The following is a 24,853-nucleotide window of genomic DNA, read 5'->3' on the forward strand; positions in this document are numbered from 1 at the left end:
ATGTCCTGAGCCGAAGTCGGATGCTTAATCGACTGAGCCACCCAGGTGCCCCTCACAGTTTATGTTTTTGATTCAGAAATAAGAAAGTGAAGAATTATGTAATTACTGTTAACTAAAACATCTTTATTATAATCTTTTATACATGTATTCAAAGATATTTTTAAACAACAGTGTAGACTAGCTGTGTTTAGGGACATCTTGGGGTGTGGAAACATCACAGTCACCAATTTCTGACTCTTCTCAAAGAACTTGATTGAGAAGCAGCGTTTGTGGAGGGTAGGTAGCCTGAGAGGTGTACAATTGCTACGTTCTTATATTATCTCTGCAATATATCCATGTACTGACCAATCCAAACTAGCCCCTTCTCTGTGGAACTTCTTTCACTGATATTTATTGTAATATTTTTGAGGACAACCCAGCTCCTCTGCTTATTAGCTGCGTGTCCTTGATTGGGTGAGCTAACCTCTTCATACCTCAGTTACTTCATCTGTACGATAAAGGCAATAATTGTTCTTATCTCTTAGGGTTATAAGATTACACAAGTTAATTTATGTACAGTACTTGGCACCTAGTAAGCTCTCCATAAGTATTAGTGGCTATAATTATTGTTATTTCTATTTTTAAGTTCTTAACATGTTGTTCTTTATATGATGATCTGACCCATGGAAGAAATTTTCCTCTGTCTCATCACCAAGAATTATAGTACTGCTTCTTTTTGGTGTCAATGCTATGGTTATTAGGACTTACATAACTTTTTTTTATGTCACTTGTTTTGTGTGTGTGTTAGATATTAAAAAAATTAGATCCGCATTTTAGATTCTTCTTACAATGCATGCTTTGTGTATTATCTTTACCTTTCTTCATTTCATTTTCCCTTGTTTAGTTTTCTGTATCCACTTATTTCAGATTTTATAACATACATCATACATAGTTTTGCAAGCCAACTTTTAAACACTTTCTGAAATTCTGGGTTCATATATGTGGTGGAAACGTGTATTTTTAATCTAATTAAAGCCATATTCTATATATACTTTGAATACTACATTTGCAATAATTTAAATTTTCCATCAGAAAAATTACATATGCTTTTTACTGTAAAATTTTACTTGATTATCAATATTTGCATTTCAAGACAGGTAGCTTTGGGCTCCTGGGTGGCTTAGCTCGTTAAGCATCTGACTTTGGCTCAGCTCATGATCTCACGGTTTTTGAGTTCAAGCCCTGAATTGGGCTCTGAGCTGACAGCTCAGAGCCTGGAGCCTGCTTCAGATTCTGTGTCTCCCTCTCTCTCTGCCCCTTCCCTGCTCACACTGTGTCTCCCTCTCTGAAAGAAAGAAAGAAAGAAAGAAAGAAAGAAAGAAAGAAAGAAAGAAAGAAAGAAAGAAAGAAAGAAAGAAAGAAAGAGGAAGGAAGGAAGGAAGGAAGGAAGGAAGGAAGGAAGGAAGGAAGGAAAGAAAGAAAGAAAGAAAGAAAGAAGGGAGAAAAAAAGAGAAAAAGGAAGAAAGACAGCTCAAATTCCTTTATATGCTGAAAATTTACTATAATATTTTTATATATCTTTCTGAATGATATTATGCCTTGGACAAGTAATTCTAGTCTTATTCTAGCTCCTTGACACACAGATGCTTTTGGAACTTATTCCATCTAACTAATGACTTACATCCAGGTCTCTCAAGGAAATGTCAGAAAATTAGCATATATCATTCAAAGGTGCTAAAAACCTTAAGGCATATAATTGCCTTAGGGTTCAGATCTATGTTTTATGATACATTTCATGCAGTTATGCTTCTCATTGTAATAAAACTTTTTTTTCAGTAGGGTTTTTCCCTACTGAAAAATGAAAAGAGCAAAATTATTAATAAAAAAAAAGCAAAATTTCAAGTGACCCAGAATCTTAAGAGATATACGGATGTTTTCCAGGAATCTGAATGAGAAGGTGAAGTGTTGAAGGTTAGACAATGGTAGCTCTAAAGGAACTGGATTTCATGTCCTGTTGTTTTAAAATTTTTAAGGAAATGCAGAAAGAGGAAATGGTCCGGGCTCTATGATATCATTAGTACTATTTTTATTCTGTTAAGTTCAAAAGTTTCAGGGATAAGAAAAATATATGCAAAAACTGGGATATGCATCTTTTTTTGATTTTATTAGTGTACCTTCAAAATAATCATATGGAGCAAGCACATTTTCTTTTTTTAATTTTGGCCTTCCACTTGCTTTGGGGATGTGTGAGTAGGCAGGAAGAATAAATAAATGATATATTTTCAACAATTTCATGACCCAGTGTATGTTAAAATAAATACAGATATTATAACAATTTCACAGTACTAAAATACAAATATTCTATGGACCGGAACACTTGAAAATGCTGTTACTCTATTTTAGAGATTAGCCTGTTGTTGAAATTAATTCATATCACTGAGCAATTCAGACTATGCTGAAAAAAAGCCTATCAATATAATTAGGTTTGATTAGGTTGAGTTGGATGAAAGTTCAGCTTTATTTTGGTGTTCTTGCACTCTTGCACAATCAAAAATAATTTCTGATTTTAACTCATATTATGGAAAGTGGGGACAATTATCTCTTTAAGGAAAAGCTGGAATCTCCCTCTTTTCTCCCAGTGCAGGCTTTTAATTATGAAAACTAGAAGCTTGTATTAAAAGGAATGTTTTCTTCTCTTTCTCAGGAGGATTTTTATTTTAATGCGAAGTCATACTAGAAGTGAAGAATGACTCTTTTTTTGCATAATAGTGTAAGAGAGTTTAGGTGGTAAAACTGAAGTGAGCTAGTCTTCCAAGAAATGCCAAGTGTTTTCCATTTTTTTACTCCTATAAGGATTGAAGAAAGGGAGAGTATTTCTGGTCTGTAGTTGTGGCTGGCTGGCATTAGCAGCACCGAGCTCTGTTGATCTATGACTGCTCCTTATGTAGCAACAAATAATCTTGTTTTACTTCAGTCAGCGATGGCTGTCTTACTGGTAAATATTTACTCATTTGAACGAGGCAAGTTTTGGTAGACATTGAATGAATTAACAAGATGTGAAAGTATTTTGGAATCCTCATCAAATGAAGCGGTGCTTTTTTGTAGCGTTCACAGAATGGTGATTGAGGGTATCTTGGTATGAGAATAAGGAATTTTCTCTACTGAAATTAAAAAAAAAAAAAGTTACCAGTTGCCAGCCTCAGCCACTTTGGAGTCTGAACGTCCCATGGCACCGTCCCATTCCTCACCTCCTTTTCCTGGGCCCACGCAAAAAGACTCAAGAGCTCAAATGGGTCAGGATACCATCTATTTGCAATATGAAGCTGGCATTTTCAAAATTAACACCCATCCATTTCTTTAAAAATATAGTATCAATGGGATGCTCTCTTCATCCCCTCTGAATACCAATAGGAACACCTGAAGGAAACAAGGCCTACTCCTTCCTTTTTTTTTCCTTCATTTTTTTCACCTCTTAATTTATACTCTTTTGTTACACATTTTGTACGTCCTTGTATAATCTCATAATTCCTACTAGAATAAGAAAGGGGTATAAATAAATAGGATGAGACAGACTTTCACATTGAGTCAATGTTTCTATTTTAAAGCAGTTTCCCACTTGAGGGGGCATTTAAGTTACCATGTAATTAATGTTTAATTAAACATTATAAGGTAATTTTATAAGGTGGTGAGCCCCACCTTGGATCTGCTGGATCCAGATCTTCAGGGTGAGAGGGGCTTATGCTTATGCTTATGTATTTTCCAAAATTTCCCCCAGCTATTTCTGATATATATCTTTGACTTAGAAGTACTGTGCTAAGACATGTTTTCTCTTTGTTTTATTCTCTAGAACAATACATGATGTAACTCTATACTGAATATTTTTCTGAAATAATTATTGCCAAGAATTTTTTTTAATTTACCTATTTTATATTAATTTTAGAAAGATTTATTTGTGTATTTGGTTGTTTTTCAGAATTTGATTATGAAAATGACCCACAATGATTTATTTTGATTTGTCCTCTTTTTATCCATTTTTTGTTCTTACATGGCATACCCATGGGTAGGAGTGATCTCATTCTCACTCTGAACCGTCTCAGTAAATGCTGACAATGGTGATCAATTTAGTATTGACTATTGCAACTATCACTGGCTGCATAGAATGCCATGCTCATATAATTTGCATAGAACTTAAAATTCATAGTTGAAGAATTAAATGAAGTTAATGAGCTAAGCCAAATTTTGATAAGGTGTCAAAGCCAGACCTTTAGGGCTATGGGGACTTGGTGAGTTTGAATGTTACCATTCTCAAGTGCTTTTATGATTCAGTATAGGCCTATTCACACTTCCTAAGTCAGTACTTTTTTGATAGTGAGAAAAGTGAAATGATGAATACTTACATTTTCATCTTGGCTTCATTGTAGATCTGTTGCCATTGTGAATATAAGCAAATGTATTAGTTTTCTGTCTTCTTGAAGCTGGAGTCGGATATCAAAGAATTTACAAAAGACTTTAAGTTTCAGGATAAAATCGATTGTAAAAGTTGAAATTTTGTTTGCTATAAGTTGCACCAAAGTTATCTGAAGGTGATAACAGAAAGCAAACTATTATCTTCATCATTAATACATGTAAGAAAAAATTATTCATGTTACATGGCACCTCGAATTTTTTAAAGTAAGCAGACATTTATATGCCACTGCTATTATAGTTTGCTTAAATCTGTTACACTGCTTTAACACAAGCGCATTGCGTGTGTGCTTTAAAGACTTGCTTGTGAGTGCCATGCTATTGTTTGTCAATTCCTGTACCTCATCTGACGACTGTCCTCCTCGGCTTCCTCCATTTTCAGACCTCTTTAAATACACTGAGTCATTGTGATGGGTTCCTAGCATGGTTTTTCAGGAGACTTTAACTATAAGACAATGTACATTATTGATAAGCATCGCCTCCCATTGAGTTTGTATGGCCTCTACTTCTTAAAAAGGAATCCACACATTTTGATCCCTGCAAAAATAAAGCTGATTGAATTGAATTTCATTACAGTCAAGTGGAAATGAATGCCATCTAAATGAGCCAAATGAACATTTCAAGGGAGGGGGGAAATGCTTAATAAGAAGGAGAGGGGGAAGAGCCCTCACTCTTATACTATGTTATGTGGATGAGTAACAGGACCAACTTCAAATAACCAGGAGAAGCTTTTGAATATCTCGCTCTTTACTGAATTGGAGAAGACGACTTCCCAGTTAGAGTGTGGAATGTTATGTTCAGAGAGGTACCTAACTCTAAAGCTAAGTAAGCCACCAACCTTAGTTTCAAAACTAATTCTGCGTTTTCTTTGGTGGGTGGTGTCACTTGGTTCCAGGATATGACAGCACGTGATCTGCTACAGCAGAGATACACTCTTCCCAATGGAGACACTGCTTGGCGGTCCTCACCCCTTGTGAATGCCGCTCTGGAAGGAAAGCTTGTCCTCTTGGATGGCATTCACCGTGTCAATGCCGGCACACTCGCTGTATTGCAAAGGTTTGCGTGAGTCACACACATGCAGAAAAACACACCATGGAAACAGTGGGTGGGGACTCTATCAATCTTTTTTAAACTGGGTTATGTAGTGGGGCGCCTGGGTGGCGCAGTCGGTTAAGCGTCCGACTTCAGTCAGGTCACGATCTCGCGGTCCCGCAGTTCGAGCCCCGCGTCGGGCTCTGTGCTGACGGCTCAGAGCCTGGAGCCTGTTTCCGATTCTGTGTCTCCCTCTCTCTCTGCCCCTCCCCCGTTCATGCTCTGTCTCTCTCTGTCCCAAAAATAAATAAACGTTGAAAAAAAAAATTAAAAAAAAAAATAAAATAAACTGGGTTATGTAGAGACTGAGAAACTTAATTCTATAACCAACCAGAACAGAAGATGTTTCTGTTGTTGTAAACAGTAGCGAAACTTCAAATAATGAACATTTTGGGAAAAACCACTGTCAGAGCAGCAGTCTCTGTATAAGAGTGGGAAAAAAAAAGCTGTCAGGTAGTAATTTTGAAAGACTTCGTATATGCTGGTTGATACATGCAATAAGTTACACAGCTGAAGTTTCTACGATTTGTCAGTTACTGCTTCACTGTTTATAAACTCCTTATGAATCATAGATCTAAATTATTCGTTGGGCATGTTGGAATTTTTTTTGAGAGAGAAAGGGTAGTTCCTTATATAAAATATGTAATAGGTGTTTGATGATATTTTATATAGACTAGAAAACTCACTTTGTGGTTATAAACTTGAACATTTATGTAACTATTGTTTCCTTATTTCCCTTTAGGTGGGGAAAACATTTCTAATTAACTTCTTTAGAGTGTAATGTTAAGAGAAAACTTCATGTGTAACTTTCATGGGAAATATGTCTATCCCGTTATTTAAGAAGATGAATGATACCAACTTTTGTTTATTCTGTCTTGATTCTGTCATTTGTAGATTTTTTTTTAACTATGGCATAAACCATTTCCCCAACTAAATATTCAAAATTTTTTGTCACATCCTGAGTCTAATTAAAAATTCCAAAAATAGGGGTGCCTGGGTGGCTCAGTTGGTTGAGTGTCTGACTCTTGATTTCGGCTCAGGTCATCATCTCCTGGATCACGAATTCAAGCCCCACATCAGGCTCTGCGCTGACACCACAGATTCTCTCTCCCCGCTCTCTCCCCACTTGCACTCTCACTCTGTCTCAAAATAAATAAATTTTACAAAACTTTCCAAAAACATTGTTAGTCCTAATTAGGTTTGAGAGCATTTGAAAATAATAATCACAACCTTTCAGTGATTTGCCATAAATATTCCATAGATTTACGTATTTTTTTTCTTCTGAACGGATAAATACAGACACAAACAAAATAATAGCCCTCTCTTTTTATTGGTTATCCCTTGCCCTTAGGCCAAGCACTTAAGAGGAGTGGCTATGAGTGCTTACTCTGTACTGGGCATTGTGCCAGGCCAGTGCTTCTCAGGTTCTCAGCCGTAAGCACCTTCCAGGGATGGGGCTTTAAAACTACTGAGGCCTGAGCTCTGCCTCCTCAAATTCATATATAATCGATCCAGGGTGAGGCCCGGAAATAGGCATTTTCAAACCCTTCCTAGGGGATTCTAATGTGCTGCCAAGATTGACAACTGTCATAGCATCTGCCTTACATTAGGTGTTTACTTTTCACAGCGATACTATGAGGTTGGTATTATCGCCCTAATTTTATAAAAGAAAAATTTAGAGAGATGGAGTAGCAGTTCTCCCCCTCCCCAGGCAGCTTATAAGGTGCCGAGCTAGATTTGAACACAGATCTGACTGAGTCTGCTGTCCATGCTCCTGACCCCTGCATTGTGCAGTCTCCCCTCTCCTTGGTGTTCACCGAGTGGAGGTCCTTGTGGGGCAAGTGTAATGCAGGCTTCAGGAGACTTCAGTGGTTGGTGCTTTTCACCCTCTGCAACATCTGGAAGGGAGTGCTCTTGGTGCTATGGATGGTCAGGTCACCATCATAGTTTCTAGATAAAGCAGCACCAGTTATTTCATTATAAAGATCTTTGATATTTTAAAATCCTATAGTTCCAAAGATAGAAATTTTTTGGACATACTATCCCTTAAAGACTTACATTAGACTCAGAGCATGTACCACTTGCCTTGGTCATTAATATGCACCTCCTGATGGTCCTGAGTCGCTCATTCGGCTGTTTCCTTGCACCTCCTTCCTCCTTCCCCTTTCCAGCTTCTCCTCGTCGTCCTTCTCCTCCCCACTGTCCACATCTCGTAACCATGACGACTGCTCTCCAGCACAGAAACCAATAGTTTTGCCAAGTACAGCAGTACTAGCCAACTTGAAGTTTCAAAAGGCGCCGCTAAACAAAATTGTTAGACTCCATTGCCCATAAGAATAGACGTGATTAAAATGTGAGCCGATTCTACCTCCTGTAACTTCAGCATTCAAAACAGATGAATTTGTTCCCTGACTTTCGCCTCTCCCATTAGGTTGATCCACGACCGGGAGCTAAGCCTGTATGATGGCTCCAGGCTGCTGAGAGAAGACAGGTATATGCGCTTAAAGGAGGAGCTACAACTGTCTGACGAGCAGCTGCGGAAGAGGTAATGTTGGGTGCACTGCCCTCGTTCTTGTGGTCAAGTGTGCCTTCTTTTTATTATCCTTCTAAACCGAGGGCCAAGCCAGGCTAACTTCGAAGAATTTAATAGTTTGTTGTCCTGGGCATGCTCATAATCTGGCATTTCTTAAAACTTGGGTTTACGACCCAAGGTATGTTCTGCCCTCTCAGCCGAACTTTCACCTAAGTGTTTGAACACTTCATAAGATCCTTAGTGCTCAGAAGGTAACCCCTATTCATTGTCCTGGTGACTCAGTTTTTGTGCGGTACTTTGTTTCCCTTCAGCAAGACAAAAACAAAACAAAAACAACACCAAAACCTCTCGTAATTTACTGGGTCCTCCTTCCCAGGAAGTGATGGGTTATTACTGAGGTAAGCCACCTGATATAGGTGTGCCCTTTGTGGCTTATTTATATATTCCCTCCTAGAAATGTCACAACCAAATGCTATGTGTGAGGCTTGCTCGGATCCTGAATCAGGAAATAAAATGGAAACAGCTATAAAAGATACTTCGGGACAATTGGGAAAGTTAAATTTGAAATATATACTATATCATATTGAATTAATATGAATTTTTTAGATATCATAATGGTATTCTGGCTATGAAGGAGAATATTCCTGTTCTTAGGAGATGCACACTGAGATATTGAAGGGATAATGTAAAAAAATGTCAGTGACTTACTTCCCGACGTTTCAGGGGGGAAAAGACATGAACGTGTGTGTACATGAACACAGCACACACACACAGAGAAAGAACAAGTGGGAATAAGAACACAAAGTGGTAAAATCTTAATAAGTGGTGAAACCTAGGTAAAGGATGTATGGGTGTTCATATCCTATTCTTTCAAATTTTCTGTGTGTTTGAAAAATTTCAAAATATTTCCTCCAACTACACACCACTTTCCTTTAGAGGAGGTTTGGCAAATATAAGTTTTCTGTCTCGTTCCATTTCCATGGATATTTTGACATAATTAGAGATTGCTACCTTGGCAAATATGTAGTGACTTAATTGAATCTTGTTTAATTTAAAGCTTCCGCTCCCCACAAAGGGCTTGCTGACATATTGAAAACGTTAAAATTTTACAAATGATAATTAAGCGTGTTTCTTATTGTGTTTATGTTTTAAGGAGAATTTTGTTCAAAAGTTTTCTTGGAAGTTTTTATAGAGAGGAAATATTAAATTCCTTACTGCTTCTGTGTAAGTTATTAAAAAATGCACTTGATTATACACAGCTATTTATGCTTCTAGGATAGACATCCTTGAACTCCTCTAGCCCAGTGAATAGTTTAGTTGAGTGTCTAAGGAGGTAAGTTTTAAACATTCCTCTCATTTCATACCTTTTGTATTTTGTATTTTCAGGGAGCTGGATCAAAACAGTGGGGCAGTAGCTCTCTGCAAGCCTGCTTGTCAGGCTCCCTTAGGACTTCAGGAACATTTGTATTTGTAGTCAAATGTCCAGGAAATGACAGCCCTGTTTCCTGAGAAGGACCCAAGTTCTCCCTGATGGTCACAAGCGGTTTTACAAATGAAAACCATTTCAGGAACAGAGTGGCCCTGTACATCATGTTGAGGTTGTGGCTCAGACTGGTCAGTAGGACTTCCTTCTCAAAGTGTCCTATCTTCATCACTATTGATTTTCATCACTCCCATGAATACAAACCAGGCTCAGTTCTATCTCAAGAGGTTTCTGCGAGTAGGTGGAAACAAGTCATAAGAGTGTTGCTTGGTTTCTGTCATTTACTTTTTATTTTTGTTTGAATTTTGTGTCATTGTTAACCATGCATGAAACTTGAGCCAGATAGTTTTTCAAGGCATCTGACGAAAAATACCAGTCCCCTCTCATTGGTCCTCAGACACTTTCCCATTTCCCACACCCCAGAGACTACTACTTCTACTCTGAGCTGTTTCTTCAAGGTACTTACCTCCATATCACTAAATAATATACTTTTTTTTTTTTGTAGTACACTTGACACACAATTTACATTAGTTTCAGGTATCCAACATAGTGATTCCACAAGTTTCCATAGTATGCTGTGTTCACCACAAGCGTGGGTAGATACTGTCTGTCCCCATACATCACTATTGCAATATCATAATGTGCTTTCATTGATACTTCTTTATCTTACAGTATTTAGAACTTCACTCAATGTCTGCATTATTATCACAGTATAAGGACTGTATATAGTCGAGTCATTTAGTAAAATACAGTTGTTTTTCCTGTCTTACATACATTTTGATTTTCCTAGAGTTAGCGATTGTATACATATGAAGAGAGGCAGATATGTAGGTAAATAATTACAATGCAGCTTTTTTTTTTTTTAATTTATTTTTGAGAGAGAGAGACAGAGCAAGCAGGGGAGGGGCAGAGAGAGAGAATCCCAGGGAGGCTCTGCGCTGTCAGCATGGTGCCTAATGTGGGGCTTGAACTCACAAACTGTGAGATCATGCCCTGAGCTAAAACCAAGAGTCAGATGCTTAACCAACTGAGCCCCCAGGTGCCTATTACAATGCAGCTTTTAAATGTTAGAACAGAGATCTCTACAATAATGCTATGGGAACACAGAGGAGGAAGTGACCCTGTTTTCCATGTATTTATCACTTTTTCATTCCAGGTATTTCCCCTCTTGTCTAAATCTCCTCTCGGCGTGTGCAGGCACATCAGGCTTTTATCAGGTTTCCATCTTTTCTTTCGTAGTGCATCCTGACTAGCCCTAATCTGGACCTGCTGTCCTTCATACTTACAGCACAAATGTCATGCTAGATCTCTGTCCACTCCCACTTGCCCATTTCCTCCGGTTTCTCCTTCTGCAACTTTCATCTGTTAGGTGTTGAACCTCTTGGGCTGAACTTTTAATTTTCTCTCTTATGTTCGGCCAGTTTGTCAGGACTTCATTGACTTTTCAGGGGCAAAATGTCTAGGAGTTGATACTTCTCTGTCTGAAATATTTCTAAGAGTTGAAATCCTAATTCCTTCCCTTATCAGTATTCCTCCTTTTTTTTGTTTTGTTTTGTTTTTTGTTTTTTTGTTTGTTTGTTTTTTGGCCTGAGAAACATGCTATTTATTTTCTTAATGAACATAAACAGTTTTTCTCTATTTCATTGTTAAAGAGTCATGTTACAGAATCTTCTTCACTCTGACGGAAATGGATTGTTAGTAAATTTCTTTATCTTTTCCTGGCTAAACTTGATTTAATTTTGTGGCCCATTTTTGTCTTAGTGAGAATAAATATGTTCTCTTTTAGTGTCATAATAGGTTATAATAGGGTAGGTTATAGTATGTTAATGCCGTTGACAGTATTTCTTTCAAGCCTGTGTTTATTAGGTAGGAAGAGGACAGTTTGACCAAAAAGAATACAGCATAGTATAAAGTGGGAAATTTGTACTCAGTGAGGAAATTGATTTATTTCATGAGTTGTTCCTATAAGTCATATGACCCATTATCTAGTGTGAGTTGATGTTATATGCTGTGCATATCTAACATGTTACTCTTGGCGTTAGTATTTGAACTCTACATGAGAAACTCAGCGTCTGAATCATCTATCCCTTTATTTCTCTACCTAAGCACAGACTTGAAGTTCAGTGAAATCATTATTATATCTGATAGCCTTTAAACAAACTCAGCTATGAATGCTTTGTTTCCTTGGGGGATTTTGAGATAGAGGAAAAGTCAATGTAGAATGAAGGGAAGGCAGATTTAAGAGCGTCTTTGCCTCTGGACCCAGTTTGATAAATTTGGATACCTGTCTCTTTTCAGATAGGACCAATTTTCATATTTGTGTTTAGCAAGACTCCTTTAGTTACAGGTAACAAAAAACCTTAAGTTTTTGCAAATCATGTGTTCAAAGGAGAGGCAAGGATGCAGTTGGACCTCAGGAAATAACTGCAACCCAGGACTTGAATGTTGCCAGGACATTATTACTCTGTACTTCATCTCTTTGTCTCTAACGTCACAGCACCTGGCACATAGTAGACCACTTAGCAAATGTTTTTGGGCAAGTGAGTAAATCTTAACCTAGTATAAATTCTAGGAAATGCAAGGTAAAGGTAACTCCATTAATCCAGTTTTAGACAATCTTCTGAGCTAGCAAATGTTTCTGATACCACAGTGCCTAGTAATTAACAGCTACTAGCAATGGGTTACTGTGCCTGTCAACTTCATAGTGTGAAACCCAGTTTCTAAAGAATTGTACTTGACTCCTTTGCTGACCTCTGTTGTATTCTAATTCTAATTCTTCATGAAGATCATATGTCTTGATCTGAATGCTCTGCAGGCATTGTCCGCAAGTAACTACATAGCTAATGTGCTCTTAAATATGGTGTAAGAAATGTTAGCAACTTTCCTTCCCTTGCTGCAAGACACCAAGAATACAGTGGACGTGGTGGTTAGAAATAGCATGATGGCCACGCACATCAGACACCATGCCTGCATTTCTCACAGGAAACAAGGACCAAAATAGAATTGCTTCCTTTGATGAGAAAAACTTCTTTGGGGAAAGGGAGAGTACAAATACTATAAGCTGCTAAATATGTCCCTTCCTGCCATCGGTCAGAGCCTAGATGAGGGGGCTGAGAGTTTCTGTGCATTACTAATAGTTTGTTTTGCCAAGAAAGGGCTTATGGTTATCTCAGGGAAGCAGTAAAGATTAGTGGCCTAGTCTCAGTTATAATTATATATAGTCTGGTGTTTTGCATTTTTATTGAATATTTTATTAGTATTAATTATGAGTGAACATCGAAAATGGTTTACAATCTCCAGTTTTTCTAGATCGGTATTGAACCATAACTGGACGTTGGGCGTAATCCTTGATAGATTAGCTTCTCTAGACCCTTTTATTTTTACTCCTGTGTTAGAAGATAGGTAGGATCTCAGCATTCTCTCCGCCTCCCCAGAAACCTCAGGATCTTTTTAGTAGCAATGTAGGCCATGTAAATTTTAAAATTCAAGATAGACCCAGGATTTTCTGCCCAAATCTTTGTGTTTGATTCTCAGCAGATTCTGATTTTGAAAAATTACTGTTTTTTTTTTTTTATGGTCAAGGAAAAGTTCTAAACTCTGTGTCTATAAAGAATCTAATTATTATTGTATGGTGTGGTTTTGTCCTTTTGATACAGAGGATGCACCTTCTCTAACATATTCATTCATTTAGATGAGCTGTTCTGCTTTTGGGTAGAAAATCATTATTCTCAGTCCTTATCAACTACCTCCATTGTCCTTGCCATCAGAGGTCTTCAAAAAGTTTCTTGCTGTGATGGTTCTTAACAACAGTAATATATTTATTTAGTTATTTAGCATCTGCTGTCATTCAAGTACCACCCTAGACCTCGTGTGCCATAAAGATGAGCAAGAAATGTGCCCATGCAGTTTGCTACATTGCATCGGGAAAAAAAGGTGAAATATGGGCTGTAGATAGAACTACATAGCCTGTAGGTTCAGCACTAGTCTTATAGTACAGAAAGCCAGTTACAAGATCCTCCTCTGGTTTATGATTAATGTCTTTATAAAAACCTTCTATGTCATTCTTTCAAATTCCTCAATATACACATTTGACAAAAATGTACTGTATAATTTCCTTCCAAAGATTAGACTTTACTGAAGTCTTTCTTCTTTTATTAAATGAATAGCTTTTTTGACATATAATGACATATAATAAACTGTGAATATTTATAGTGTGCAGTTTGATAATTTTTATATTTATATATACTTATGAAACTGTCATCACAGGATAATGAATACATCTGTGACCACCACCCCAGAGTATCCTCAGATCTCTTGGTAATCCCTCTCTCTTGACCCTTGTCACCCTCCTCTGCTACCCTCAGACTCTGCTTCAAGTTACTTGATTTCTCTTATATTTTCTAGAACTTTATATAAATGGGATCACACAGTATATACTCTTTTTGATCTAACTTCTTTTACTCAGCATACTTATTTTGAGATCTTTCATGTTGTTATGTATATCAATACTTCATTCCTTCTTATCGCTAAGAAGCAGTGGAAAGTGCTTTTCTCTCTAAAACTTATGTGCCCAAACATATTGACCCCAATACTTCTATTCCTGAAATCTTTTTAAAAGAGCACTTTGCTTTTCTCATCTTTAATTCTTATGAAATAGTTATTTATCTCAGTCAAGCCATATCTTTAGTTTCATTTGTTATTTGTTGTTAAATTGTAGTAAAATGAACATTAATCTTAGTTTTAACTTTTGATAGTGTTTGTTTCCTAATTCTCAACTATTTACCACATATTCAGACTTTGTATTACACACCAGTGTCTTAAAGCACCTGAAAGTACATGGCAGATCCTTAGGAGTACTCTACTCAGCGGCTTTCAGAGGTGGAGATCCTATCATCATCAGGAAATGACTTTCCATATGACCTATTTATATGTAAGGAAGCCTTTGGGGTGACCTAGCAACAAAACGGTCCTTATCCTGTTATTCAGTAGTTTGCTGGCTGTTTTCATAGTCAGTATACACTTCTCTGCCTGATACATCAACAGTCTCGGAAACTGCCGCTCTTTAAATTGGGCCAGCTCACTTGGGTGTACCCAGCTAGAGCCAATACCAAAAAGCAAGCCACAGACAATGTATGTTCCAAGCAATGATCATCACCTATTTAAAGTCAACCCCCCTAGCTTGCTCTCATGTTGCTTGTTCTCATGTTAATTGCTCTTCTGGTACTAAACCCACAGCTCAGCTGTGGTCCCTGCTTCCTGATCTTTTGGTTGAAGGATATAAATTAGACTTCCTCTTTTGGCTTACTTGTTGGATTTTGGCTTTGTTTATTCCCTGATTTAGTATCCCTCATTATCTTGAGTAAGAAACTACATCTGCAGATTTAATTTTGTGCAGTGAAAGCACAAAAAAGCAGCTCTGTCTCTCCCACCTTCTTTTGTCCCAGCTAGGAAAGAGGAGGAGCAGGGATGAATCCAACATCTGTTGTTGGGCCACGAAGCAGGAGTTTTCTGGATTGTAGCAAACCACTTGGCAGGAGTGGAAAATGGAATAACCTTCCCTTTTAGCTTTTAGATGACAGGATTCTCTGTGTCCAGGTTCTCTTGTGTGACTGTCTAATTGCTGGCGGTCCTCAGTGATCATGCTATCCTCAGGCCTTCCGGGCACTGTTCATGCTGCTGTTCTTTCCTGTTTTCCCAGAACAACTCCTTTGGACAGATCATTCCCATGCCCTGCTTGAATATCTGTAAATAAGGATTTTTTTTTTTCCCCACCTGGAGAAATGAAATGATATCTGGTAGCTTTCATGAATTCCTCTAGACCTTTCTCATATGACCATTTCCAAAAAACTGCTTTTCCCTGGTTTACAAATCATGGAGTGGCCTCTAAATGTACAGATCACATGGTCAGAGAGTCCGTGGACCTACCTGTTTTATTGGGAGGACATGGTCTTATCTGAAATCTTCAGATTACTTATCTGATTCTCTCCACACATTTCCTACCTCCTGATATTCTAGCCGCCTAAGCACTTAACTATTGGTTTCTATTATAACAGTTAATGGCAATGAGTATTCCATTTCTGGAGAAATGCCAGTTATGTACCTATATTTTTGTTTTTGTGAAGATCTTGGCAGGTGTTGAGTTTCAGATCTTCTTTCACATAACAAGGATGATACTACCCTCTAAAGTTGTATTTCCACTTGGGTTTAGAGTATAGTTCATAAGAACTGACAATATCACCCCATGATTAGATCATGATAAGGGGTGTCTAGTCCCTTCTCCAAAACATACTAAGTCATTTCATAAACCAAGGCGAGTCTTATCTTCTTCCTCTGTGTGTCCTAGAATATTTACATCATCAGATTCCCTAGCAGAGATTTATAAAAGAGATCACTTTAAAAAAATCACAATATTTCCTAAAAAATGACAAAAGAGTGAATGATCTAAAAGTTGAATTTTCTCTACTTTTTGAAGACTATTCTTATTGTCAATTGCAAATTTTAAATTTAATCCAGCCCCTGTGCTGCTTAAATTTTCTGTGTTGTAAAAAGCCTTCTCATCCTGGATCATACTTCTTGGTCTTTCTACGATTTACATAGAGTGGGCTCCTTGCAAGACAGGAGATTTTGAGGGGATTTTGAATAAAGAAAAGGAAGCTGTGTAATGAATGTGAATTGGAGGGGATTTTGTTCTGAGGGACTTTGGAGAAATTTTGCTGGACATGTAACAGCATATCCCAAACGGTGGTTTGTGCAAGGCATGGAGACCATCAGTGGAAATAATCCAACATATTTTAACAGTAGGTGATTCTTTTTTGTGTTAATAATAGGTTCTTAGGATGTCCTGATTTTTTTCAAAGCTTGTTCTTTGGATAATAGCTTTGACTATATTAACAGCAACATGATGGGGTTATCACTGCCTAGGCTTTAGCTCCCATGACCTAATTTCTAATATGAATGATTATGTTTGTTTGTTTTATTCCCCCTCCCCGCCTTAGATCCATTTTTCCTGTCCACCCCTCCTTCAGAATCATCGCCTTGGCAGAACCCCCTGTCTTTGGAAGCACCACACAGCAATGGCTGGGACCAGAATTCTTAACCATGTTCTTTTTCCATTATATGAAACCACTTGCCAAAAGTGAAGAAGTTCAAGTGATTAAGGAAATGGTAAGAGTGAGGCTAGCTCTAGCCTGTGGCCTTCAACTGTTCCTTTTTTAAGGCACTCTGACACCTGCTGGAGTAGAGTTGGACATTCCTGGCTTTTTCTTCCCATTTACTCCCACATTTCCTGATATAATGGGCCTCATACTTCAGCATTTTTTTCAGAAACATATGGAAGGTCTGATAAAATACAGATTGTTGAGTGTCTAGGTCTGGGGTGGTACACGAGAACTTGGCATTTCTTAGGTGATGCCGATGCTGCTGATCTGGGGAACACACTTTGAGAACCATGGATGTAAGCTAGCTCTCCACTTTCCTCATATGGAAGCAGATTTGGATTCCTTTTCCTCTTCTAATCAGCCAAAGATGATCATTTTAAGTTCCTATACAGGGAGGCCAAATATATCTTAGTTCCTTAGATTTTAGAATATATAAAGTAATGCTGTTCCCCTCGATACTGTAATATATCCTGTACTTACCTGACCAGTTACCTGGTGGCTTGCAGTATACATAATGCATTATTTCAGTGTCTGCCTTAACCAAGTATTGTGCTTAACGCTTGTGGAACTCCAGAACTTCACTGTTCAGTGTAGCTCTAGCCACATTACAGAAATTTTAAAAGTTCAGTTTCTCAGTCATGTTTCAAGTGGTCAATAACTATGTGGGGCTTCTGGTTACCATGTCAGACAGCATAAGTAAAGAACATTTCCATCATCATAGAAAGTCCTCCTGGGCAGTGTTGTTCTAGATCACGAATAATTAACTTTATACATGAATGCACCCATCCCTTCTGAAAGACCAGAATGAGCTGATTAATTTTAGGTCTTGTGAGCATGATGGTGAATAAGGGCATAGGCTTTCAAGTCAAATAGCTTGCTTTTAAAGTTTTTTTTCTTTTTTAATGTTTATTTTTGATAGAGAGAGACAGAGTACAAATGAGGGAGGGGCAGAGAAGAGGGAGACATGTAATCCAGAATCTGAAGCGGGCTCCAGGCTCTGAGCTGTCAGCACAGAGCCTGATGTGGGGCTCGAACTCACAAACTGTGAGATCATGACCTAAGCCAAAGTCGGATGCTTAACCGAATGAGCGACTTAACCCAGGTGCCCCCAAACAGCTTGCTTTTAAATGCCAAATCCGCTATTTATTAGCTCCCAGATCTTGGGTAAATTACTCAACCAAAGTTGGGGATATATCACAGGATTGATTAAAAGAATAAATGAAATAAAGTATATACTGAAAAGAACTTAGAATTTTCAAGTTCCAGTCACTTAAAAATCATCAAAGGAATCCTGAGCAGTTTACTTCTGAAATGGTTGCATCATACCAGTCATTGTTCTAACATCTCTGTGATATTTGTATTTATTTTAAATGATTATTTATTTTGAGAGAGAGAGAGAGAAAATGAGAGAATCTGCAGTGTTAGTGTGGAGACTGATGTGGTGATCTCACAGTATATGACCTGAGCTGAAATCAAGAGTCGGATGCTAAATTGTTACAGTTCAGGCAACAAGTGTGTGTTATTTGGGCCATTGTTCTTCACAGTTCATTGATAAACTGATTATACCCCTTAGGTGTGTGGTTTAAAAGCCCTTGAAAAAATGAACAGCTTGAGCATCCAGTCTTTGTACAAGGATACCTTATGTCACTTTGTAGATACAAGATGATGATTAAATGAGGGAGTTTGGTTTCAGTAAGAAAAAATGCTGAAATTAGAATTTAAAAAATCATGCTGAAGCTTACAAACGGGGAAATAATTATGAAAAGTTTTTTTATGGGCACATTTTATGCCAGTTTTTAATTGAGCAACTCCTTTCATCTTTTATCCTCGTGATGGAAGTGTAAATGAAGGGCAGCTTCGCCTCAGTTACCTGATGGTTAAAGAGAAAGTAGAGGTGTAAGTGTTTTCTGAGAAAATGAACAAGCAAATTTAGCTAGGAGTTAAACATGTTACCTATCATCAGAGACTTTCTAAAAATGTAATTCTAATATTGTTTGCTAACTAGCCATAATTTCTGGTTGATTGATCAGATATCCCAACTTATTCTTTCTTTCTTTTCTCAATTCTCTCATAAAATAGGTCCCAAATATACCTCAGGAAGCTTTGGACAGATTGTTATCATTTGCACACAAACTCAGAGAGACACAGGATCCCACGGTAAGTCTGGGCTTTTTCCCATAGGATTTTTCGTTGTTGACATGCTGCTGCTTTATGTTCTCAGAGTTTAATGCTTAAAAATCTATTTTTCAAGCTGGTATTTTTATCTCTTATGCTGTGCTTTGCCCTGTGCATATATTTCACTCTCTTGGTGGTTTGAACATTTGCTCCAGCCACTCGTGGCTGGTATCATACAAAAACCAGTAGCTCTAGAGGAGTGCTTGATATTCTTAGGGGTTTCACTTCTGCTACCCTGGTCTCCTGTGCTGAGTGGTCTCACCTAGTCCTTTGGCTTCAAGTACGACCTCTTATGTTAACGCCAACATATTTCTCTTCAGCTTCTAGCTTTTCTTTTCTCATTGATTCTCTGTTTCTAACTGTATTTCCGTCTTGGGATGGTATAGGGGCAGAAAACTTTCCCCTTCCTTCCTTCCTTCCTTCCTTCCTTCCTTCCTTCCTTCCTTCCTTCCTCCCTTCCTTCCTTCCAGGTTCTTTGGTCAGCCTAATGATTAAATGGACATGAGACAGATTAACAGGAGAAAACCCAATTTGATGTCATATGTACAGGAGCCCTATAAAAATATTAGACTTAAAGAAATGACCAAAGCAGGCAGCTTTTATACCTTTCGGACAAACAATAAATTTGACAAGGCAAATTGACAAATAAATTGACAAGGCAAAAAGTTTGAGCTTGGGATGGTAAATTAGTGACAGTAACAAAGTTTGTTTATATTGCCATCTTAGCCCTTTGTTCCCTATTTCTGGCATTAAGGATGCGCTCTACCCTCCTGGGACAGAGAGGGTGCCTTTCAGGTGGGAGGTTTATTTCCTGCTTTTGGGGGACAGAGGAGGGTCAGAGTGTCCTTCTCATACGGACTGTTTCTTAAGTAACTTTAATTCAAAATAATAAACATGTCAAAATGGCATACTTTGGGGTGGCATATTATGTTCCCCCACCCTTTTTAAAATTTCTTGCCTAACGTTTATTTCAGCATTCACAGTTGAAAACATTTTTGCACTGTTACAAAAACTTCCCCCTGTCAAAAGCCCAATACACTCGGTATAATTCATGCTCTATCTGGGGTGAAATGAAAAGGTTATTCGTTTTTAATCTGAAGTCTTCAAGCAATAGTTAATATTTTAAATAGACCAAAGCAAGTTGTATATTTTCCCACAGAGGAATAAAAGGACTAATGAAAATGTTATTGGCCTTGGGCTGGAATTTTAATACCTAAGCCTGGTTATATTATGCCAATCAGAAGCACGATTGGTGACTATACATGCATTTGAATAGCAAAAAATAGAGAACTAATTCTTTAATAAATGCAGCTTGGTAAGCAAAACCTTTTAAAACACAGGGCACAGGGGGCACCTGGGTGGCTCAGCTGGTTAAGCATCCCACTCTTGATCTCAGCTCAGGTCTTGATCTCAGGGTCATGAGTTCAAGCCCCACACTGGACATGAAGCCTACTTAAAAAATACACAGGGCCCATGGGGAATAAAAATAAGGGACTTGATGCTTAAAACATTGGAAACCACTGTGTATGTTGGAAGGATCAAGGACTGTCACTAACTCTATGAATCTCGGTGTTCTCATCTGTAAAATGGGAAGTGCCATCTACTTCATAAGGATGTTGTAATGATTAAACATGAAAATGTATGTGAAGAATCCTTTTCATGGTAGCTGCTTAATAAATGTTCATTTCTTTCATTGCTCAATGGGATACTCTGGGATTGCTGTAAATTCAACCTATCTTATACAACTGAACTGTCTTTCCCCTTTAAATCTATTCCTACTTCCTTTTTTAATCCCCCGACTTCGTTAATAATCTGTCTCCTTGCTTTCCCACTATCTCCACTTTTCCTGAAAGAAAATCTCATCAATTTAGCATCATGATGTCTCATCCATTCTCTTACCTATTATCAGAATTGTCCTCGTATTTGGTTTCATAATCTTTCTCCTGGAATATCGTTATTTCCCTTTGACTGCCCTCATCACCAACAATTCATTCCTAATATGACCCTGTGTTACTTTCCCGTGCCTGTTTAACAAATTACCATAAATGGTTTGTAACACTGGAAATTTATTTTCTCAGTGTTCCGGATGCCAAAAGTTTGGAATGCGTATTACTGAGTTGAAATCCAGGTATTAGCAACACTCCCTCAGGGGCTCAAGGGGAGAATCTGTCCCTTGCCTCTTCCAGTTCTGCTGGTGACCAGCATTCCTTGACTTGTGGCCTCGTTATCTTAACCTCTGCCTCCATCTTCACATCACCTTCTCTTTTGTGTGTCTGTGTCAGATTTTTCTCAGCCTCCCTTTTACGAGGATACGGGTGATTGCATTTAGGGGCCACCCAAATAATCCAGGATAATCTCTTCATCTCAAAGTCTTTAATATGGTCTACAAAGTCAGCGTTGCCATGTAAAGTAAAATTCACAGGTTCCAGGGATTAGGATGTGGGTATCTTGGGGTATAGGGGGTGGGAGCATTTTCTAGCTGTCACAGGCCCCCTATTAATAACTCCTGGGACCTCATCTGCAACTCTGCTTCCTTATTTGTTCTTTTCAGCTATACCATTCTCTTTCTTGTTCCTTAAACCCACTAGTGTCTGCCTCAGGGCCCTTGCCACTCAGCATTTCCTCTGGCTAGATTGTTCTTCCCCAGATAACTGTAGCTTTGCCCCCTCCCCCTTTTGGATTTGCTCAGATGCCACCTCTTCAGAGAGGCCAACCTGAAGCACTCTGTTCAGAATCACGCTTCCCGCCCTTTTCATTCCCAGCTCTCTTTGGGCTTTCAAGTTCCTCCTGAGGCTTAACCATTTGACATAATATATGTTTCACTCACTTTTTTTTTTTAAATTTTTTTTTTTAACATTTATTTATTTTTGAGACAGAGAGAGACAGAGCATGAACGGGGGAGGGTGAGAGAGAGAGAGACACAGAATCTGAAACAGGCTCCAGGCTCTGAGCTGTCAGCACAGAGCCTGACGCGGGGCTCGAACCCACGGACCGTGAGATCATGACCTGAGCCGAAGTCGGCGCTTAACCGACTGAGCCACCCAGGCGCCCCTCACTCACTTTTTTAAATTGTCTGTTTTCCCTGACTGAAATTTATGTTCCAGGATGACAGGGATTTTTGTTGTGGTCCCTGCTGTATCCCCAGCATCTGGAATTTGCCTACTGTGTAGTAGATGCTCAACAAATATCTATTAAATAAATGAATGAGTGACTCTTCCTTGTTATCTCTGGAGTGGCCTTTCCTGAACTGTTAAGGGCTGAATTCTCCGCTTACAGACTGACGGACAACCCGCTAAAACATGCATGCCTGCCAAGTTCCATTAGGCTGTGTGCTGCCCTCCTCAGCCTCGCTCTCTAGAGCCTCTCTTGAAGCACCCTCAGGCCTCCCGCACTTCTCTTCTTACTGGTTCCTGAGCCCAGCACATAACCAGATGCCTCCACGTCAGGTGATGCCCGAAATGTGCTTTCTCCCTGTCTGCTCTCCCACAGGTCCTTGTTCCGTCAGGTCTCTCTCAGCCCCTCAGGCAGAAGTAACTTCAGTCTGCAGTCTGTTTTCATGACACTTGACGTAGGATTCTCTTACAGACCTGTGGTGGCTCTATCTGTGTTTATTTTTATCTCCCCAACGACTGTTTGAACTCCTTGTTCATTCTTTTAGTTAAAAATTTTTTTATTACATTTATTTATTTTTGAGAGATAGAGCAAAGCGAGAGTGGGGGTGGGGGGACAGGCAGAGAGAGAGGGAGACACAGAATCTGAAGCAGGCTCCAGGCTCTGAGCTGTCAGCACAGAGCCCGACGCGGGGCTCGAACCCACAAACTGTGAGATCATGACCTGAGCCGAAGTTGGACACTTTACCGACTGAGCCACCCAGGTGCCCCAGTGTTCATTCTTTTATTCCCGTTTCCCAGCCTGGTGCCTGGCACATAAGAGACACTTAATAAATGTTTGATGAATGAATGAATGAAATGACTAATCAGCTAATTACTAATTTATTAACACATTGTCCCTAGAGTTTTCTCTCCCAGAGAATGTTACATTTTCATAAAAGAAATAATTCTTTAAGAGGAAAAAGAGAGAATTTATTTGAAAAAATTTCTGATCAAAACCTTCATATTTTTAAGCTGAATTACTGGTACTAATCATGCTAATACAAAAAACCCTTGAAGTGTGCTCTTAAACTCCATAACCATGGTAACTAAGAGAATGTGCTCATATCCTCACTTTCTTTTTTGCAAGATGACACTGCACTTAGAAATGTAATGTTATAAACGTTAAACATGTTAGGAATTTTGTAATTAAAGTGCATTCTCAATTTCTAATTGATAATGTGAGAGAAGAAATAACCAAACCCTTTATTCAACACTTAAATGGCTCAACATAAAGCTTTGTTCTGATTTTTTGGACACTGGATGTTATCATAAAGCATTTCGGTATTATCAACTGAGAAAGCTCGTGTTTTTCAAATTCATGAGAAAGTCCTTACCGATCACTGGAATGAAATGTGAAGCCTGAATTCAATGTCATTCTTGGATGAGATTAGAATATTGTATACTAGGAAGTTACTGTACTGTTTATTGGGACTCTTGTCATGAGAATGCTCGGGTTGGAGTCATTAGTCATACATTTTCCATGATGAAAATAGGAACTTTTGTGGACCCAGGTGTTAAGAATGGGAATTGCTGAATCATATTAGGCTTCTGATACTTTAAATCATACTGGCTGAAATAACCTTATCCTCCCTTCTTCCTTCTTTCTCATATCCATCAGGTGCCAAGTTCTCTGAAATAGTTGTTGATTCCTTCTCTCTACTCCTTTTTGCCAGTGACCTTACTGTAGTACCTCATCATTTTATAGACAGATCATTGAAGGAGCTTTCTGTTTCCTGTCTCAGTTCCCCCCGTCCTTCACTTACTTTGCATGCTCCTGCCAGATTAATCTTTCTAAAATCATATTACCACTTTGTGCACAAAAGAAGTCCTATTGCCTTTCGGGGTAAAGCCAAACTCCTCCAGGGGTCAGTCCCAGGTCTTTGTTACTTAGAAGCAAGTTCTCCAGCAAGACCCTGTGATAGAGCTGGGCTGGTTTCCTCACAGTCTGCACGATTTCTGTTTCTTTTGCTTTCATGCCTTTGTTCATAGCCTTTCTCCTGCCCACTTGAACAATTTAATTTTAAGCCCCTATAGCAGTTGTCAAGTGCTTCACTTGCTTTGGCATTAAATTATATGCTATTTTGAATTGCAATTCCTACTTTCTTATATTTAAATATTGCCTCCATGTCTAGAATGCAAATTTGTTGAAAACAAGGATGAACCAAATGTTTGCTTACAAATGAGTTCTTTGAGACATCGAATGTGTTTTTTAATAGAAAAAAGGGTACATTGTAAATGGTGATCTTGCTCCCAACCTAGTCCCCAGAGGACTCGTTAACCTATGTTGTAGCTGAAATACAACTCTAGTATTAGCATAACAGCATCTCATGGAGCCGTGAAATACCCAAGGGAGAGAAATCACTTCCTTTTGTTCTTCCTTGGAACATGCAGAAATCACCTCAAGTGAAATGTGGAAACAAGCAAATAAACTGTGTCTCTGGCATTGTGGCATCCTACCACCATCCATCCTGAACCCTCTGTGCACGTCTTGGAGTCCTCTTCTGTGTTCCCTTAGGGGTCACATGTGCCCTCATTTCACCCTGGCCTGTTCTTTAAAAGTTCTTCTCTCTTCTGGTTTTCAGTGAAAACTGCTGTTTCCTAATGCTGCTGATCTAAATCCAGTAATAATCTGATACATTAAATTCATACTAAAGTGTAGGTCACATCACCTTCCTGTTAGATTTTCTTCATTTTGAAGAGGCTGACTTTTAATAATAATTGGTGACATTTGTTGAGCATCCATGTGACTGACCTCTGCTAAGAGAACAATTTTCTCTTTTGTCCTTTTTCTTTCTTTTTTGTTCTTTCAAGTTTTTAT

At 38.5% G+C, this 24,853-nt stretch overlaps 1 protein-coding gene across 1 annotated transcript in view; it reads left to right on the forward strand.

Moving 5' to 3' along the window:
* VWA8 (von Willebrand factor A domain containing 8) overlaps positions 1 to 24,853 on the forward strand; it is a 366,373-nt gene that overhangs the window by 111,797 nt on the left and 229,723 nt on the right. Inside the window, exons 13-16 of the mRNA XM_043579664.1 lie at positions 5,339 to 5,499; positions 7,967 to 8,080; positions 16,547 to 16,715; positions 18,788 to 18,865. Of these exons, the coding sequence (XP_043435599.1) occupies positions 5,339 to 5,499; positions 7,967 to 8,080; positions 16,547 to 16,715; positions 18,788 to 18,865 (522 nt within the window). The remainder of the gene's footprint in view (positions 1 to 5,338; positions 5,500 to 7,966; positions 8,081 to 16,546; positions 16,716 to 18,787; positions 18,866 to 24,853) is intronic.

The sequence above is a fragment of the Prionailurus bengalensis genome, chromosome A1 (assembly GCF_016509475.1).
Source record: "Prionailurus bengalensis isolate Pbe53 chromosome A1, Fcat_Pben_1.1_paternal_pri, whole genome shotgun sequence".
Classification (NCBI taxonomy): Eukaryota; Metazoa; Chordata; class Mammalia; order Carnivora; family Felidae; genus Prionailurus; species Prionailurus bengalensis.